At 42.2% G+C, this 19,853-nt stretch overlaps 1 protein-coding gene across 1 annotated transcript in view; it reads right to left on the bottom strand.

Moving 5' to 3' along the window:
- The window catches only part of DNAH6 (dynein axonemal heavy chain 6), a 381,291-nt gene that overhangs the window by 12,351 nt on the left and 349,087 nt on the right, over positions 1-19,853 (bottom strand). Inside the window, exons 70-73 of the mRNA XM_040418030.1 lie at positions 12,961-13,082; positions 10,911-11,040; positions 8,073-8,200; positions 7,673-7,858 (exon numbers count right to left, since the gene is read on the bottom strand). Coding sequence (XP_040273964.1) covers positions 7,673-7,858; positions 8,073-8,200; positions 10,911-11,040; positions 12,961-13,082 — 566 coding nt within the window. The remainder of the gene's footprint in view (positions 1-7,672; positions 7,859-8,072; positions 8,201-10,910; positions 11,041-12,960; positions 13,083-19,853) is intronic.

Here is a 19,853-nt window from a genome sequence, read left to right as displayed (position 1 = left end):
ACACTAAAACTGGTAAATGAATCATCAAATCAGCAAATAATCATGTCCTCACTGTTCGTCAGTCAGTGTGCAGGATTTTCTGCATGATCTTGAAGCAGAAAAATCTGCAAAGAACAGGGATCTGTTTCATCTTCAGGATATTGGAATGCAAAGGAGCGAGGCTTGACAAATATTTTTGTCCTAATGCAGACAGGACACTGTCGGGAGGCTGCTGCTCCAGCCAGTTGTCTCACAGCCAAACACATAACTGTGTAAAAGAGGAGAAAGGGAGCAAGGTTGAACTGGAAGAGGAAGGGAGCACGTCTGAACTCCTGAGACACACAGTCAAGATTTCTTTATATATTTCTTTTTTTTTAATAGCGTTTATTTAACATTTTCAAGGTAATACTACAATCCCATAGGGAAAAAACAATTCTGCAAAACAGTCACACACGTAAGCAAGACCAGACAATTCCATCAATGTCATAACATACGACAGTAAGAGACATAAATGTATTTAGTTACAAAACATTCTTGTTGTCGCAAAAAAGGAAGGGAAATAGAGGTCTGCACACACTTACTCACATCCGCACACACAAACACACACTTGGGTGACACAGTCCCAACCAGTAATGGACCTCAAACTGTACCCTCCGCCTGCACCCATATACCCCAGATTTTGTCAAACCGACCAGGGGTCCCTCTTGCTTCATAGGTCAACTTGTACATCTGAAGATCATTGTTAATAAGTTGTACCCATTGGTTTACCGTGGGACACTTGGGAGGTTTCCAGTTCAAGAGTATGTTCTTCCTACCATAGAACATTAAGAGTCGTAGCAGTATTCTACAATATTTGGAAGGAGTCGCATCAGCAACTAGCCCCATAACACAAACAATAGGATCACAGATCCCTGGTAGACCCAGTTTAACATTAATGCAATTACACACCCCCTTCCAATAAATCTGTAAAGACGGACACGACCAAACCATGTGGAAAAAGGATCCTCTGTCACTTCCACACCTGTCGCATCCAGGATTTGGTATCTGCCGCATCTGATATAGACGCACCGGAGTCAGATATACCCTATGCATCCATTTGACCTGAATGAGTTGATCTCGAGAGCTCACGACAGACTTCCTCCACCCCAGACGCCATTCCTCCAAATGAGAGTCCTCCAAATCTGGGATATCCGCCGACCATTTAACAAATGATCGCTGGATAGGAGAGTCCTGCATCTTAATGATTTCACCATAAAAGGAAGAAATTGGTTTATATGGTTGTTTCCTCCTAGCTACCGATTCCAGAGGACCACACTCCAAGCTTAAGGACAAGGAGTGGAACTGTTTCTCACACGCGTGTCTCAGTTGGAGGAACCGGTAAAAACTCGTCCGAGGTAACAGGAAATCCGACCGCAAACCCTCAAAGGAGAGAAAGACCCCATCCTGGAATAACTGCGTCAAATATTTAAGCCCCTTCCTAGGCCAAAATTCAAAATCTGGTAAGTGTAAAAGCTCAGGGAGATGCCTGTTACGCCATAGTGGGATATACGGAGACCAGATATCCCCTGCTTGAGTATCCATATGTGTATTCACAAACTTCGCCCAAGCTTCTATGACCGTCACCATAGCTTCTGTGTATCTCCCACTCATCAAAGTTCCACCTCCCCTGTAAACCAAGTTTGTTAGAGCTTCATACGAACCAACTAACGCAGCTTCCAGCACCACCGCCGGATTATTGGAATCTGCTCTAATCCACCAGGAAGCATACATCAGGCGTGTCGCTATATAATAGACATATAAGTCAGGAAGTTGCAAACCTCCCTGCAAGTAGGAGGCCTTCAACGTCTTCCTTGCTATCCTAGGGTTCCGATGACACCATAGGAATCGGGACATAACTTTATCTATGACATCAAAATGGGACTTCGGGACCCTCACTGGAGCCACTCTATATACATATAACAGTTTCGGTAGCAGCACCATTTTGAAAATGTTGATCCTGCCTATTAAGGTCAAGGGGAGATTTTCCCATGCTTCCAACTTGCGTGTGACATATTCCATAGTGGGCCTCAGATTCAGATGGCAGAATTGCCGAGGGTCTCTATGTATGTGAATCCCCAAATAAAGAAAGCTGTCTACCACCTTCAAGGGGGATACCGGAGAGATATCTATCCCTTCCTCCATGTCCACTATACATAAACTCGATTTAGCCCAGTTCACTCGTAATCCTGAATACCTACCATATCCATTCACCACGTCTAGCAAGGTTTCTAAGGAGGGGCCAGGGTCAGCTAAGTACACCAACAGGTCATCCGCGTATAGCGAAACTTTCTCTTGTATCCCAGCTATCGTCCACCCCTCTATCAAGGAGCTATTATTAATCAATTGAGTAAGAGGTTCCATTATCAGAGCGAACAACAACGGGGACAGGGGACAACCCTGCCTTGTACCTCTGTATAATTTAAATGGTCGGGAAAGAGAGCCATTTACTCTGATGCGCGCTGTAGGCGCCTGATACAATAATTGGACCCATTGAATGAAGGAGGGAGGGAAGCCAAGGCGGGACATTGTCTCCCAAATAAAGTGCCACTCTACCGAGTCAAAGGCTTTCTCATTATCGAGAGATGCCAGGACCCTTGACCCCGCATTATCATGTCTGACCTGCAAGTTCGTAAATAACCTCCTACGGTTGATATCAGTTGTTTTCCCGGGCATAAAGCCAGATTGGTCAGGGTCAATAATGGATAAGACTACCCTACTAAGCCTCTTGGCCAAGATTTTAGCTAAGATCTTGGCATCAGTGTTCAGTAGGGAAATAGGTCTATATGATGCACAGTGGTCCGGAGACTTCCCAGCTTTATGAATTACCACGATGGTAGCCTCTCCAAAGGATAATGGCAACCCACCGGAGTCATATGCGTAATTGAAAAGATTCAGTAGACGTGTAGAGTGCAACTCAACATCTAATCTGTACCATTCCACTGGGAACCCATCCGGACCAGGTGATTTCCCTACTGCCATATCACCGATCGCAGCTTTAATCTCTTCCACATCAATAGCTGCCTCTAAAAACTTACTGTCTGCCCTAGCCAATGGTGTAAGGGGGATGTTCTGAAGGAAAGATCGGATCTCATCCGGGGACATCACAATTTTGGAACTATAAAGGTCCGCATAAAATTGAGCAAATTGCTCACATATGTCCTCCGGTCGATATACCCTTGAGCCATCCCCGCAGGTGATGTGTGGGACCACTGTCTGAGGCGACTCAGTCCTGGCCAGGAACGCCAAAGCACTCCCATTCTTATCCCCATCAGCAAATATTACACGCCTTTGATACAATAACTTCTTCTGGGTATATTCTGTTAGGTGTAAACTAAGTTTCCTCTGAGCCTCATCCCATAATCTACGACCCTCTCCATCCGGACTTGTAATGAAAGCCTGTTCTCTCTCTACCACTTCCCCCTCTAACTTAGTCCTTGTTGCACTCATCTCCTTCCTATATGTAGCTATCGCATGAATCAGAGTACCCCTCATCACAACTTTGAAGGCTTCCCACACTATCAACGGGTTAGTTGAGCCCTCATTGAAGTCCCAATAGTCCTTCACACCCTGCTGTACAGCCCAAACAACAGGCAGGACCTCTAGCCATTTACTATTGAGTCTCCATATCCTCTCAACCGGTGCCAGGGGTTGTTTCAGAACCACTAACAAAGGAGCATGATCAGAAATACCTCGTGGCAGGTAATCAGCCACCGCTAGAGAGGGCAATAGATCTCTACTAAGGAAAACTAAATCTATCCGTGAGAGCGTAACATGTGAAGCAGAGTAGCAGGAATATTGGCGCAATCCCGGATGTAAGTACCTCCAACCCTCCGTTAAATCAAATACATCAGCCCAGGAGCTTAGCGCCTCATTATGGGTATCACTAGGGCGAAGACAATCCAGCGACTGGTCCAGAGTCGCGTTGTAATCTCCAAAGGCAATCAGAGGCACCGGGGGCATAGATGCTACCATTCTTATAACCTCATCTAACATATCCCTCCGAAAAGGGGGGGGGACATAAAGGCCCACCACAAGATAATCAATGCCCCTGATTGCAACATGGAGAATCACAAAACGCCCCATCGTATCCGTATGCACAGAACACACTCGGAAGGGGAGGGATTTCGCTACCAGAACCGACACACCTCTGGCTCTAGAATTATATACAGCATGGTATGCTGAACCTACCCAGGGCCTCTTCAACGCTAAAAGCTTTCGCCCCTGAAGATGTGTCTCCTGCAATACCAGAACGTCAGGATTATGATTTCGTAGAAAATTAAAGACCAGAGATCGTTTAATTTTGTCATTGAGACCCCTGACATTCCAGGAGACAAACCGACAAACCGACATTATGGTGGTCTATTGAGACAATAATCCCAGAAGTCACTGCACCACCCAAGCCATACACTCACACATTCATACCAACTTCCAAACATTAGAGCAAGAGCTCCTGAATACGCCCGTAACATCAGGCAACCCCCCCACCCTGCCCAGATGACCCCAACATATCCAAGCCTAAAAACCCTCCCCCCATTTGCCTCTTTAGTAGAAAAAGGGGAACAGCAAACCCGTTCTCAACCCCACTGCTCTAGGTAAACCTAAAAACTGAACCTATGCAGCAGGTTGCCACAACCATCACTCATTCAGCTCCGTTATTTTACGATCATCTGAAACACATGGTGAGACACCCAAAACATTAGATATACGGCTCTCAGCCTCTGCGGTCTAGCCAGTCCGATGCTTCTTCAGGGGTGGCAAAGAACTTCACCTGCTCACCCTCCTGGACTCTGAGCCGAGCCGGATACATCATCGCATAGACAAGTCCCTTCTCTCTTAATCGGGTTCTCACCGCCGTGAACTGTCTACGTTGCTTCTGCACTTCTGTAGAAAAGTCCGGGTAAAAAGAGATCCGGGTATTATCAAAAAGAATGTCCTTTAGACGGCGAGCTGCAGCCAGAATAGCATCACGGTCTCTGTAATTTAGGACCTTAAAGATGAAGGGACGAGATGGGGCTCCAGGAGGCAGGGGGCGGGTGGGAATCCTGTGAGCACGTTCAACTGCAAAAGTCCCTGATAGATTTATAGGATTAAAGACTTGTTTAATAAGACGTTCCACAAACTCTTCAGGAGAGGGCCCCTCTGCTCTTTCAGGTAAACCCATAATGCGGATGTTGTTCCGTCTGTTACGGTTCTCGGCATCTTCTACCTTCGCCATCAGGGTCTTGACTTGATTCTGTAGCGCATTTATTGCAGAGTCATCACGCTGAACTCTGTCCTCCACATCACTCACTCTCCTTTCCACCTCGGTTGTTCTCTCTCTAATTTTATCAATATCATGTCTGAGAAGAGTAAGATCAGCCTGGACATGGTCGATTTTGACCGTAAGCGCCGTTTGGCAGTTAGTGATGGCCGCCATAACTTTTGCAAGGTCCACTTCTGGGCGCTCAGAGGATGTTGCAACCTCTCGGTCCTCTGTCTGGCTCATATTGTCCAGCATTAGTTTGGGTGGATTAGCCGGCCCATAAGGTGATCTCCCCTTCACCAGTAATAGGAACACTGGCCCTTTAATTAGCTCCCGCACTCAGGGGCAACAGAACAGCAGTGGCACCCCTCTCAATTAGATTCTCTTCCTGGAGTCAGGATGTACTAGCCCCCACTCAGTTGAGGCGCACTCACCCCCCAGTATAGTTGCCAGATGTATGCAGACAGGAGAGCCAAGATCCCGCTTCAATCCTGGGGCATGAAGACGACTGCTCACAGCGTCACAGGTAAGATGGCGCTCACACCGCCAGACACGTGGGGGACTTCAAGCCGGCAGCCCAGCAGGGAGAGAACCGGAGGGATCACACCGCTCAGCAGCTCCAGGACTCACCCGACCACCACCACCGGTGAGTAAGATGTTCCTGCGTCCCCACCTCTCCCGCTCTCACCGAGGGGCCCGCAGTGCTGGACAATGCTCCGTTCACAGGCCTCACTCCAAGGGATCCAGCAGACGATGACCGCAGCAGACACAGAGCTGAAACTCCGGTTACCGGTAAACCGTGAGTTGCGGACCACGTGGGGGGTGTCTCTTTCAGGCAATCAGGATGAGCGACAATCAGGATTCTGCAGGATAATGTCGGAGCTGAAACAACTTGCGTCCTCACACCATGACGGCTAGGCCACGCCCCCCTTTATATATTTCTAAGCTTTAACTGCAATATGAGACAAAATAAGATGAAACGTCCCACAGATCAGCATTAGCGACAGGATTTTAATAAAGCGTATAATAGTACAAAAACAATAAGAAAAGTTTGTACAGCTTGGAAATTCTTGTAGTTAGGCCCCATTCACACAACCATATTTCTGTTCCTCATCTGGTCTGCATTTTTTGGACCCCAGGAACCCAGCAGTTATACAGTTCTCCTATCCACTGAGCCACCATGAAAAAAACATAGTTTTTTAAGGGTGACTAATAAAATCCAGGACCTCTAAATATAGAAAATACACAACAAATTAAAGGGTCATTCAGTTTTCATAAAACTTTTGATATGTCTTAGAAACAACTCAAAGGTTTTGATTGGTGGGGGTCTGAGTGATAAGAGCCCCACCAGTCATTGGAATAAGGAGAGAGAAGCACTTGATTATCGCGCTCTCTCTCCTCACTGTAGGAGAGGAAGCGAGATGGACTCAACAAAAGCTCTATGTGCCCATCTCAATTCTATCCTCTGCAGTGAGAAGAGAGAGAGCACAGTGTGCGAGTGCTTCTTTCTCCTCGTTCTAGTGATTGGTGGAGGTCTCAGCACTAAGACCCTCACTGATCAAAACCTTTGATATGTCTCTATGACATATCAAAAGTTTTATAAAAACTCAGTGACTTTTTAAGGGAATCTGTCACCCCAAATTTGGACTATCATCTACAGTAATACATGTGTAATACAAGTCTAAGTCGCTATTTTTTATGTTGTCTTGCAGTTAGCTCTCAGAGCCATGTTAAAATGCTTTGTCAGGACTGCTGCTTTGAGTGCTGACAGTGGGGAAATTGGTGGCAGTAGGGAAATACAAAATTGTGATCTAGATTCCTTATTTGCAGTACTTCTCATGTATTACTGTAGATAATAGTCCAAAATCGGAAAATGTACTCTGCTAGAGTTCTACAAGTTTTTGGAGTAAAAAAAAAAAGGTACAAATCTACTTGATTTGTGACATTTCAATGAAACTGTGACTTTTTGAGTTGAAATTAGCATTTTATGCCATTCTGGACAATTTTACAAAAACAAGGCATATTGAGGACAGGGCCATGAGCCATGGCTCATTCATCATTATTTACCCCAGAGATTTGACCAAATTGTGACTGAAATCTACAGCAGCTATGAGCTGCCAAAGATGTTATTCAGATGCATGGACTGCCGGAGGAGGCACATAATTTATGACAAGGCGTGAGCCTTGTCATAAATTACATGCCTCCTCCGGCAGAGCACAGCAGATGCCGGTCTTGATGGATCAGGACTTATTTGTTTCTGGAACATGCAGAACTTCCCGCTGATTGACAAGCTCAAGTTTATCTTATCTTTACATGTATAACTAATTTTTTAGGTTTAGTGCTCCTTTAAGTCACCTAACAACAAATACAAAGACAGATCAGATCAAATATGTAAAAAATCTCAGAACTTACATCAATAAATGATGTCCGCAGAAGTAGATCTTTGACCCATGATCCAAGGGGTTTTAGGGATGGGTAAGCAGCATCACTCCACAGTATGGGAACCTGATTGTTCAAGAAGCTTTTGTATATTCTCTCCATTTCCTCAGACATAACCACAAACCCAGCAATAGCTTTATTAAGGGTCTCTAAAGAATTCTGTGGGATGAATTTTAATGGGAAGATTAGCATGCATTTTAACAAGAAATGTAAATCTTAGTGGTTAAAATCATAGCAGTATATTAACCGTAAGTTTGAGCTTCATACATAAGAAAACATACAAGGTGCTAGTGTATTTACACAAGAAGCAACTAAAGATTACATGATAAGTAATTAAGAAATTAGATAACTTGGTGTTTATTAAGTAACTTACCTTAAGAACTTTGAGTAGATTATTAAATCTGTCCACTTCTTGCCCAAGTACTGTAGTCAATGAACTTACTCGCCCTTTAGAGTCTTTAGCAAACAGCACCTCTGATGCAATCTCCATGTCCAGTTTGTCTGCAGAAAAAAGTACGTAAAGATGTCCTTTTTGAATAAGAAATAAAATATATATCTATTACATGATGTAACAGACTGAGTGTGGACCCACTCTGCCATCTAACTGATTTGGCTTTGGGCTAAACTTAAGGGTGTGGTCCTGGTGGTCCCCTGGTATTTACTTTTTAACCCCTATACAGGTATCTGGACTTCACTGCAGGAGGTGGCCACCACCAGTAGTAGTCCAAGTATAGTTGGCAGCAGACCCACGGGGATCAGAGACACCAGTGCAAGGCACCGAGGAGTCAGGCAATATGCATAGTCAGGAGACAGGCCAAGGTCATGGCAAGCAGCGTACTAGCGCATTGAGAAAGTATACCGAGGTCATGGCACGCAGCATTCTTACATATCCATGAAAGCAATCCAAAGTCAGGCCAGGCAGCCAAGAATCAGTGTTGAGAAACAGGCGGGGTACATATACAATCTGACAGAAAATTCACCCTTTCAATAGGACTAGCAAAAACTAGAATACCCAAAGCTCAGGCAATGAGGTGGAGCAACCAACCCAGCTAAATAGGAAGGTTGATCAGCACCTTACCCAGCAGTTGAAAGCAAGGGGGAAGTATTAATTCTAGCAGCGCTGAAGAGAAGTTCACTGAACAATACACACAGGGAGAGTGGAGCGATGCCCGCGCCTTCCTGGGAAAGCGGGACAACGGCAGATATGGGCTGCCAGCAGTTCTATGACATTTCAATAAAGTGTCAAAGAAAAATGTATGCATTCAAAAATGGACAAGGAGAACAGTGGGCACCATAAAAAGATGTAAATGGGGCCTCTTGTTGCTATTGGTTTATGCCACCAGCTCATCCTTAGACAGTTTGTAATTTGCCTTGTGTACTTGCCCTTCTTTAAGTGTAGATGCAAACAAAAAAAACAGTAGGTTGAAATCAGTTTGCCACTTCTCCCGTAAATCTGACAGGACATCATGCTGCTGGGCTTTTAGGAACTCCTCACCAGGTTCTTGGTTAGAAAACACTGCCATAGTGATGGCTATTATAATCAATACATCCTTGTACCAAGAAACGTTGGCTGACAGACAATGCCACTATTCCTAGTGTCATCCTATGTCTCATCCGATATTGCAGAAGATACTGTTAGTAGCAATTTATTGAAATAGAAGGTGACCATGCTAGTCTCCGCATTATCATGCAGATTCAGTGCTGTGTTCTCTGTCAACTGGATCTGTTCTAGGTCACCATCCCAATTCATTTATAAACTGATATAATTCATTAGAGAGTCAAAGGAGTTTCCCTTTAAAGCAAGTCAGTCCCAAAAATGCACTATTAAGTTTAAGGTCACATTCATGGAATTAAGTATTGCTAATAAAGAAAATGAACCAATGAAAATTATAAATACACCCTTGTACCAAGAAACTTTAGCAGACAGACAATGCCACTACTCCCAGTCTCATTCCCTATTTCATCCCACACTGCAGAAGATACTATTAGTAGCAATTCAGTGAAATAGAAGGTGCATAATCATGCAGATTCAGTGCTGTGCTGGCAGCTCAATCTGTTCTAGGTCACCATCCCAATTCATTTGAAAACTGATTGATATAATTCATTAGAGAGTCAAAAGAGTTTTCCTTTAAAGCGAGTCAGTCTCAAAAGTTCAATATTAATTTTAAGGTCACATTTATGGAATTTCCTGTTCCTTCTGAATGCTATGTATTGCTAATGTAGAATATGAACCAATGAAAATAGCAATTTAAAGGTGTTGTTCAGAGCTGAACCCGGACAAACAATAATTTCACCCAGGCAGCCCCCCTGACAAGAGCATTTCATGCTCCGATGCGCTCCCTTGCCCTGCGCTGGATAGCGCAGGGCAAGGGCTCTTTTATTTACAATAACACACTGCCGAGCGGAAGCTTCCACCCAGCAGTGTGTTCGGTGACGTCCCCGGCTCTGATGGGCCGGCTTTAGCGCTGCCCTAGCCATTTTACAGGCTAGGGCAGCACTAAAGCCCGCCCATCAGTGCCGGTGACGTCCCCGGCTCACTGCTGGGCGGAAGCCTCCGCCTGGAAGCCCTATGGAGAGCCCGGTAAGTCACCGGATTTCCAGAAAATGCCTTTGCCCTGAGCAATTTAGCGCAGGGCAAAGGAGAGCATCGGAGCATGAACTGCTCCGATGCTCAAGTCAGAGGGGCTGCCTGGGTGAATAAGGGGATATGTTCGGGTTCAGCTCTGAACCCGGACAACCCCTTTAACTCTACTATTCATGTTTTAAGAGAAGTATGTCATGAAACTGTCTGAAAAGTGGCAAACGCTCCCTTCCTTAATGGTTCAGGAAGCAAAATGACCTAATAAAGAGATGATATTGTGGCTTTGATGAACATTTGCCTTGTAATATATGTTATTATATACACAGGATGCGATCGGAACACTGGAAGACTATGTACATAGCAGGAAAATACTTCACAAATGAAGGGAATTCATGGAAAAATTCTGAATGCAGTATACTATGCAAACTGCATCATAGCAGTTGTCAGCCTACTCAAATATTTTGAGCTTTCTTCCAGATGCATTTGTACAGGTGAATTTCATATACTTTGTAATGACCATCCAACAATACAAAACATCTTATAATCTGGTATCATTCAGGTCCTATTGATGTCAGATTAATGTTATATCATGATAGACATTTACTACTGAATACATCATACAAATATTACCTGGTAACTTTGACAGGATTGAGGCAGCCAGTTCACTAACAATCTCATCATTACTTTTTCCTGCCCCTCGTGATGTAGACCTCGGCTGCACGTCCAATATTGTAGAGATCAAAGTGCTTGTTTCTTTGCGCTATATAGAGATAGAGGTACAGATAAACAAGGACACATCTCTATTCTGAATTATTATTCTTCCCTATTCTGAATGTTCAGAATATGACTGGAGGTAGACATTCAAGCACTATAATTCAAACAGTTCTTGGGAATCCACAATAGTGTCAACTACTCTTTTAAATTCAGTCTCAACATATGCTACCAAGAGCAAAAGAACATCTCAACATCTCATCATTCTGAGTAATAGATATTAGCTGCATTCACAATTTCAAATCTTCAGAGCTGACATCTCCAATAATTCCTTTTTAGTTCAAAGGCATGTATTGTGCCAAAATCTGTGCAAAATGTGCATCATGTTTTAGACATATCTAGGAAGCAAGTAAGCCCAAAAGTAATCCACTTGGCATCGCTCGTCAAGGGGAAGAGGCTTTGTATTAAAATTCTGCCGCAAAGTAGGCCAACCAGTAGATGGTATAAAGTTAAACAAAAATCTACCCATGAACCACATTTATTATCCACCTGAGTCATTTGGCGCCTCTTCAAACTGTCTGTCTAAGTTTACAGCATCTATATTTTAGACAGGATTAGTAAATCTTTTCCAATGTCTGGTCATCTGCATTCTAGGAAGTGTCATCTTTGCACTAGAGGCTGTACAGTAATCTGATCTAGGATACAATTATAGGGGCTGTATTAGATGGCACGATTTTCAGGTCAATTATCAGGAACAAGCATTCATAGAAATGCTCATTCCAGAAACTTGCCCCTTATAATCGAGAAGCTGATCAACCAGGATGAGAGATGCACGATCATCAGCAAAACATCTCCCTGTGTAATCATCATGGATGTGCTACCAATAACCAACAGAAGTGCTTGAGGGAGAAATTACTGCGGTATCAATTTTTCCTCACACATTCAGTTTGCATTATCCTGTGTTATCATTCATTGGCGCTTGCACTTCCTGAGCAGGGGTGAAGCTATAGGGGGTGCAGAGGTAGCAGTTGCTACCGGGCCCAGGAGCCTGAGGGGGCCTAAAAACCATTGTGCCGCATAAGAAGACACATGTATTATATAAAATGCATGCTAGTCAAGTTACACTGGAGGCTGGAGGGAAGGGGTTAGATCAAGAATTTGGCATGGGGGGGTGCCATTAAAATTTTTGTCTCAGGCAGCAAGAAGGCTATGTGCTTCACTGGCCACAAAGCACTCAGGGCCTATGAGCATTTAGGTATGCCCCTGTGCCTGAGCATTGCCTTTACTGTCCCACTACATTTTATAAGCTCAGCTAAGTCGTTAGTGATGTGTTTGTTGTCAGGCTCATTGACTGTTTCCAGTGACAACCAGAAGAATTGTGAATGTTCCTCTATACTATAATACAGGATGGAAATTGGGATCAGGACCAGATGAACAATGCAACACATTACTAAACTATTAAACTTTAGAGTACTTTTAAAACTTTAGAGTCGTATTTAGCATAGTTACATAATTATTACTGTTGAAAAAAGACATAAGTCCGTCAAGTTCAACCGAGAGATGGTTTAGGATGTGAATTTTAAAAAAGAGGAGTGAGACCCAGACTTCTACACATTTTCATAAGCATGAATGTTATTTATAATTTTTATAACATGTTATTCAAAGCAACCATACACTTGAAATCACAAAATACACCAATTAGGTAACATCATGGAAATCGGAGTGCTTCATAGTCAGACTGCATCAATCATAATTATTTTTGGCATTCAAGCTGCCTAGGGACAGTTGCGATTTCTATTGTGGCTTTTGTTTTTTCTATGAGAAATAATATTACTGGGAGATTGACATACAATAGCAGCTACTGCCCATTATCTGTGTTTAACAGACTATTATGATTAGATCTTTATTTTCCTTTGAGCAGAAGTGGAACCCATGCTTCACACGATTAAATTAGAGCAAGCACACAAACCTGGAAAGCTAAATTGGCATTTTCATGCATTCCAAATATTTCCGGATCATCGGTCAAGGGCAGATTTTCTATGTAGTCCTTGTAATCCTGCAGACTGTCAGCATCTGGACTGAAATATATACCTAGTGTGTGTAAAAATACAGCTCATTAGTTTGTCTGCTACGTGTCTTAGCTGAGAATAAAAAATACAGGAGGAAATGGAGGCTGTCAAATTGTGTCTATGTGCTTTGAAATGAAACATAATGCCCGAGAAAGACTGATTTTCTATATTGCACATACCAATTACAGTAGATATTATATTGTCCACCATACAGATATTTCAGGAAGAAGATGCATATGGCTATTTTACATTGCAGACATTTTGATGTTACCCATAACTCATGGGACAGTGAATTATAATAATGCTAATGCTCTGGACATTCACCAATGTCTGCTTTGCATTACTGTACCACTCAGCTGTAACAGATTTAAAGCATTTACTTGACCAGTATGAATCATGCATTTTAGACAATGAGGTGTTTCACTGTACTTAGGAGTGCATTTTAGTTCTGTGCATTACTGAAGTACTTTGGAGATTGTAACCCTTAAGATAGTTAATAATGTAATGTAAATCCGTCACCACAAAAGCAAATTTTACCTAAAGAAGCTATAGTATTTAAAGAGAGTAACCCCATGACTATTATAAAATGAAAGTCAGATATCATATAGTACATCATCAATAACAAAGCTAGAACCATCCCTGACCTCACATGGATATCCCTATTCAGTGCTGCCAGATTTATTTCAGTTTACATGTCCTTTCTCAAGGAGTGTGCCCTTTCTGCTGCAGCTCTCTCCCTATCCTAGCTCAGGAGGTATTTTCTTTAGGGAGTATCAAAGCTTAGGGGGACGTGTTCTTTCTTCTGCAGCTTTCTCCATGGGGGGGGGGGGGGTGTTCTTTCTTCTGCAGCTTTCTCTATGTAACTGTCACAGCAACAGTAGATATAGCTACCACCAGTTGAGGGATGAGACTAAGCATTTGTGACCACCTCAGTGCTGCTAGTGAATGGGACAGAGAAATAAGGAGGAGAAAAAAGAGCAGTCGGCACCATACAGATATTTTTACTGAATAGCACAGAAACTATACTAAACTTTTAAAAACATGCAATAAGAAAAGTATTTAGATCCAAATACTGGTTTGGAAAAATTTAGATATTTTTGGGGGGAGACATCCCTTTAAAGATTTAATAATTTCCCTTTAAATGGGGTAACAATTGGTAATGACAGTCTGTCTATATTTTACAACAATCTGCTAATATAAGTTCTTTCAGGTCTGTCCTACATTATAAATCTTGTCTCAGAATGGTGTATTTTTATGATAATTTTAGCTCATCTTCCACTGACAAATGAAAATGCAAAACATAATTTCACACGACTGTGTCCATAGCCAACAGCCAGATCATTAAAATCATGAAAAAATGTCAGCTCTATTTAGAGAGAATTGTGTCATTATAATTATACGGTACATATAAACTGCGCAATGTTCATTGCAATGTTCTGAAGACACAAATTAAAACTTTATCTTAGCTAGGAGATCGTGTGAACCACAGCTTTAAAAACTGTGCTGCAGTGTATGACATTGTGGAAGGACAAATCAGAATATGTGACTATCATCAGTAAGAAATGCTGAGATCTATGGAGATAACCAGAAAAACCTATCCAAATGCTATTAAAAATAAAAATCAATGAAAATGAAGACTATCTGTTTTGGAACAATAAAAGAACATTAATTTGGGCCGAGCCGTTAGGATGCTCGCCTATGTGCTGCGACTGCTCTGGAGGTCCATGCCCACTGACATCTCCCTGCTTCTTCCTGGCAGGCATGACTACTTATGTTCCACCAGAGTACTGATGTTTAGTCCCCACCATGCTAGACCTCTGCAGCCTATTCCCTTCCTGTCTGTAGCCGCTCTGCATTAGGGCACCCTAATCTGTCCCTCCCCAGCCTATAGCAGATCATCTCCTTGGGTATGTAAGGTGCCTTCCCCTGTGGAAGGTGCCTGAGCAACAAGGTTCCCTAGCTTTCTAGAGTCCTGCTAAGGTGTTTGTCTTGTGTTATTTATCATACTTGACTTTGGCCTGTTTATCATGGTGACCCTGAGCTGCCTGTCCTGACCTCTAGACTGTTAACTGGATAAAATATTCACTGCCTTCCCTGACTTTGGCACCAATGTCTCTTGACCCAACTGGGTTAGTTGTCTCTAAATGGAGACTACTCCAGGAAGGTTGCAATCTCATGGTTCCTCTGCAGAGGAGTGCAGATCCCCATATAGGGATTGAAGGGTGTAGACTGGGCGTTACTTAGATAATTATTTTAGGAGTAGCCCTAAGTCAGATCTATTCAGTGACACAGTGGGTCCACATCTACTGTGTTATATCTATGATCAAGGAGGTTTGAGCTACACATGGAGACTTGAACTAATACCTAGAAATGGACCCCTTTTTTTGTAAAGAAATGCCCTCTATTGATTTTTTCCTACTAATGTCAACAATGTATTTATGACAATCAAGAGAACGTACCATATGTGAAATCAAGAACGTTCTGCCTAATAAGTCTGAGACTGATTGAAAGATGAAGCAGTGTAGTCCCAGATTTTGGGGAAGGCCATGAATGTGAAAATATTATATTGCAGAGGATGCAAGAATAAATATTAGAAAAATAACATACAAGCTTGTAATGAGGGAGTTGACTTTGATTATAAGAATGAAAGTAATATTATACCTAAAATGTGCATATATATTTCCAAAAAGAAAGACCGTAAATGACATAGATGATACTTTTTAAGGGGTTCCAATGACTATCCCGGGACAGCTAGATCTTTTCAACATCTATATTTCAAAGCCATTAAAAAAAAGTTAGAGGTGGTCCACTTTTTAATAGATGTTTTACTTATTACACAGGGACAGATAGATACACAAGTACAAGATGAGGCAGCACTCCTTTTTGGTGAAAAAGTGTGGTGGACCACTTTTATTAACCCAGATAGCACCATTTCAGTCCAACACAATGAGGCCTTTCTCAAGCCTTGAGAAAGGACTCATTGTGTTGGGCTGAAATGTTGCTATCTGGGTGAATAAAAGTGGTCCACCACCGTTTTTCACTAAAACAGAGTGCTGCCTCATCTTGTACTTGTGAATATTTAGGCTCAATACCCTACAGCCTGGATGAATTGCATCAACATAACTTCTGACGAGTGCTGTTGTTTTTTTGTTCGATAGATAGATAGATTTATTTTAATATACAGTATCATTATACCCAAATATATTAAAGAGGACCTTTCACCATAATAAAACCTCTAAACTAACTATACAGACGTGTAGAGGGGCGCCCAGGGATCCCCCTGCACTTACTGTTATCCCCGGGCGCCGGTCCGTTCGCCCGGTATAGCCTCCGGTATCTTCATAGTTAGGCTCCACCCAGGGGAACCTGCCGGCGTCTCATTCTTCCATGCTGTAGCGCTGGCCAATCGCAGCGCTCAGCTCATAGCCTGAGAGAAAAAAAAAACTCTCAGGCTATGAGCTGAGCGCTGCGATTGGCCAGCACTACAGCATAGGAGAAAGAGACGGCGTCAGGTTCCCCTGGGTGGAGCCTAACTATGAAGATACCGGAGGCTATAACCGGAGAATGGAGCAGCGCCCCGGGGATAACAGTAAGTGCAGGGGGATCCCTGGGCGCCGCTCTACACGTCTGTATAGTTTAGAGGTTTTATTGTGGTGAAAGGTCCTCTTTAATACTGACTTTTGCCATAAAATATCAAATGCTACTCCCATACAGTACCCACACTACAGCCATTCCATGCTTAGTGCCTACAATGCCTAAATAATATCCCCATACAGCATCCAATACTTCCATATAGCACCCACATAGCAATCCTGCATATTATCCACACACCAATTTAATGCTCAAATAAAATTGTAATTGAGTGACCAAATACAGTAAAACTGCTGTACAGTCTCAAAATAATACTCCTTTGGGTGTCCACATAATGCTGCCATAATAGTGCGAAAATAATACTTGTATATTCAGGCCATATAAAGCCCACATTTATCTAGTATCCACATTATAAATCTATATGTATTGCGCTCAGTGTACATAAACATTCTTTCCAAATACTAGAATTGACAATGGAGGTACTGTATATAGAATACTAAGAAGTTTTATTGCTTTCACAGATTAAAAAAAACATAACAGATTTTGCTCAACCAGGCAAAGCTATTGGATTGCCATCTGTGATATTTGACTGACAGTCTCCTAAAAATCACTGACAAAATAGATGGCAGCAGATGGTGAGTCAACTGTCTGTCTGTATCTCAGAAGTGGGGCTCTCTCATTCTGTAGACAACAGATGGAAGGTCATGTCATACTCAGGACAGTACGCTGGAGATAACAATACACACTAGTTAAGGTAAAACAGGGGTCCCGGTGTTAGTGAGCATGGTAGCTGTTGCTAGGTGCCACATAAAATGCCTAGAACCCATTCTGTGTACAATAACACTCTAATTGAGGTCTGTTAAAGGGGTTGTCCGACAAAAAATATTCTATAGTTTGCAAAACAGCACTTGAATATGAATACTTTTGTAATTGCATGTAATAAAAAATGTTATATAGCCACTGAGTTATTCAATAAAAGGTATATGTATAGCTCCACCTGCTGTTTGTTTTTTTCATATTGTTTTGACCTTCTCAATTAGAAGGCCGCGCATGCTCAGTTTCATCTTTCAACTGCCCCCTGAGTTGTGATAGGGAGAGAGCTCCAGCAGAATGGACACGCCCCTGAGCTGCGGCAGAAAAGACACTCCCCTTGAGCTGTTACCGTGCTATAAATCTAGCAGAGCAATGAATGGGGAGATCTCTGGATCCATGTGAGGCCCAAGGCTGGTTCTAGCTTTGTTAGAAAGAGATTGTCATGTACTATATGATATCTTTAACTCCTTTAAGAAATGAGCAGAGTTGAAGGAGGTATACTGCCCACACAAGACTTCTGGAACCAATGCATCTCTTTAAGACATAGAATACCTCCCCACCCTTCACACACACAAGTTTTTAGACACTAAAGAACAATGATACGAATTAGGAAATAGGACATTATAACCTGTACAGAAAACTGAGCTTTACCTTAAAATTATTTAAAAGGAACGTGTCATTAGATTTAGGCAGTTCTAAACACGGACGGCATGAAATACTGACAGGCCCCATCATTATAAAGAACTACATTTACTAACACTGTATGCCACCATAAAATTCACTAATTAAAACGCTAACACCTAAGCCTACTAACTGGATGTTCCACCCTTGGCAGTAACAAGTGTGGAGTGAACCAGTAGATCATTGCTAAAAAGCTAATTTGGTGCTAAATGGTTAATGTATTGTGTTCTGCTGAAACATTTAGGTTTTCTAAATTTTGACTTCTATGCTCTTAAGACAGAGAGCGAAACCTCACAAAATCGTTATGAATGAACATTCCCCATATGTCTACTTTATATTGGCATCATTTTGTAAATGTCATTTTATTTCTTTAGGCTAAGATTTTAAAAGCAACGTTTTAGATTTAGAAAATTTTTAAAAAATTTTACATTTTGAAAATTTACAAAACCAACTTTTATTAAGGGCCAATTCTGAAGTCACTTTGAGGGGATAACATAATAGAAACCAGCCCTGAATGACCCCATTTAAAAAAAATACACCCCTCAAATTATTCAAAACAGATTTTTGAAAATTTGTTAACGCTTTGGGGGTTCCGCATGAATTAAAGCAAAAAATTTGGTTAAGATTTTCAATTTTAATCCATTTTTTTCTTTTAACACAGCAAGGAAACAGTAAACAGCAAAATAAACCTCAATACTTATTACCCTGATTCTGGGGAAGTTCCATATAGTTTTTGGAGAGTAGAGTTTTGGGTGCCATTTTGCATTTGAAGAGACGCTGAGGTACCCCTACAGTGGAAATCCACCAAAAGTGACCCCATTTTTTAAACTGCTGTACACTCCGCAAGGAATTTTTCAAGGGGTGTAATAAGTGCTTTATGGCTTTTGGAGGGCAGATTAAAAATCTTTAGTGTTTATTGGTACCATTTTGCTGTACATATGACTTTTTGAATACCTCTTATACCATTTTAAACTGACATTAGGCCTGATCAGACGCTGCCTATGGCAGGGCCTGGTAGGCCTCAGTACATGGCAGGCCCCAAGGCCATGGCAACCATTGGGAACCTGCAACCCAATGTGGGAGAGAGGGAGCTCTGTCCCTCTGTAAACCCATCAGATGCCTCGGTCTCTACTGACCATGGCATAAATGGGGCTGTCACTGATTTCAGTATGTTACAGCTGATACCTGAGCCTCTGCCATCTCTGTACTGTAAATATACTGCATGTTGCGCTAACAATAAGCGCCAGGCGTGCGGTATATGAAGGCACAGGGGGCACAGGGCTGGCAGCAGGCGCCACACAAGGGGTGCAGAGAGGACATCTGTACAGGCTGTGATCTTCACTGTAACGCCCATTTGCGGGAAGAGGTTAAAGCTTTATTGCAGCTTTTGGGATTGATTCAATGTGCCAATGTGGCCAGAAAAGGTTGTACATCCCTACATTCGAGGATATAAGAATTATAAATGCTAAAATAATCCTTTCTTTAAATACTTTTCAGTCATGCATCCCAAAGGAAGTATTCTGTATACGTAAACATTAAAATAGCTAGGTGTTATTTTTTTATAAATTTCATAATTGCTACTTCTCCTATCATATTGACTAGAAGAGCATTAACATTTGGACTTCATAATTACAAGATTAGGAAGTACATGTTCACAAAGCCAATCGCAGCTCTCAAACTGTAAGCAAGCTACAAAAGTTCCCTTTGT

The sequence above is a fragment of the Bufo bufo genome, chromosome 2, assembly GCF_905171765.1.
Source record: "Bufo bufo chromosome 2, aBufBuf1.1, whole genome shotgun sequence".
In the NCBI taxonomy this organism is placed as follows: domain Eukaryota; kingdom Metazoa; phylum Chordata; class Amphibia; order Anura; family Bufonidae; genus Bufo; species Bufo bufo.
Note: the sequence above shows the minus strand (reverse complement) of the source record. Positions and strands in the feature narration are given on the sequence as shown.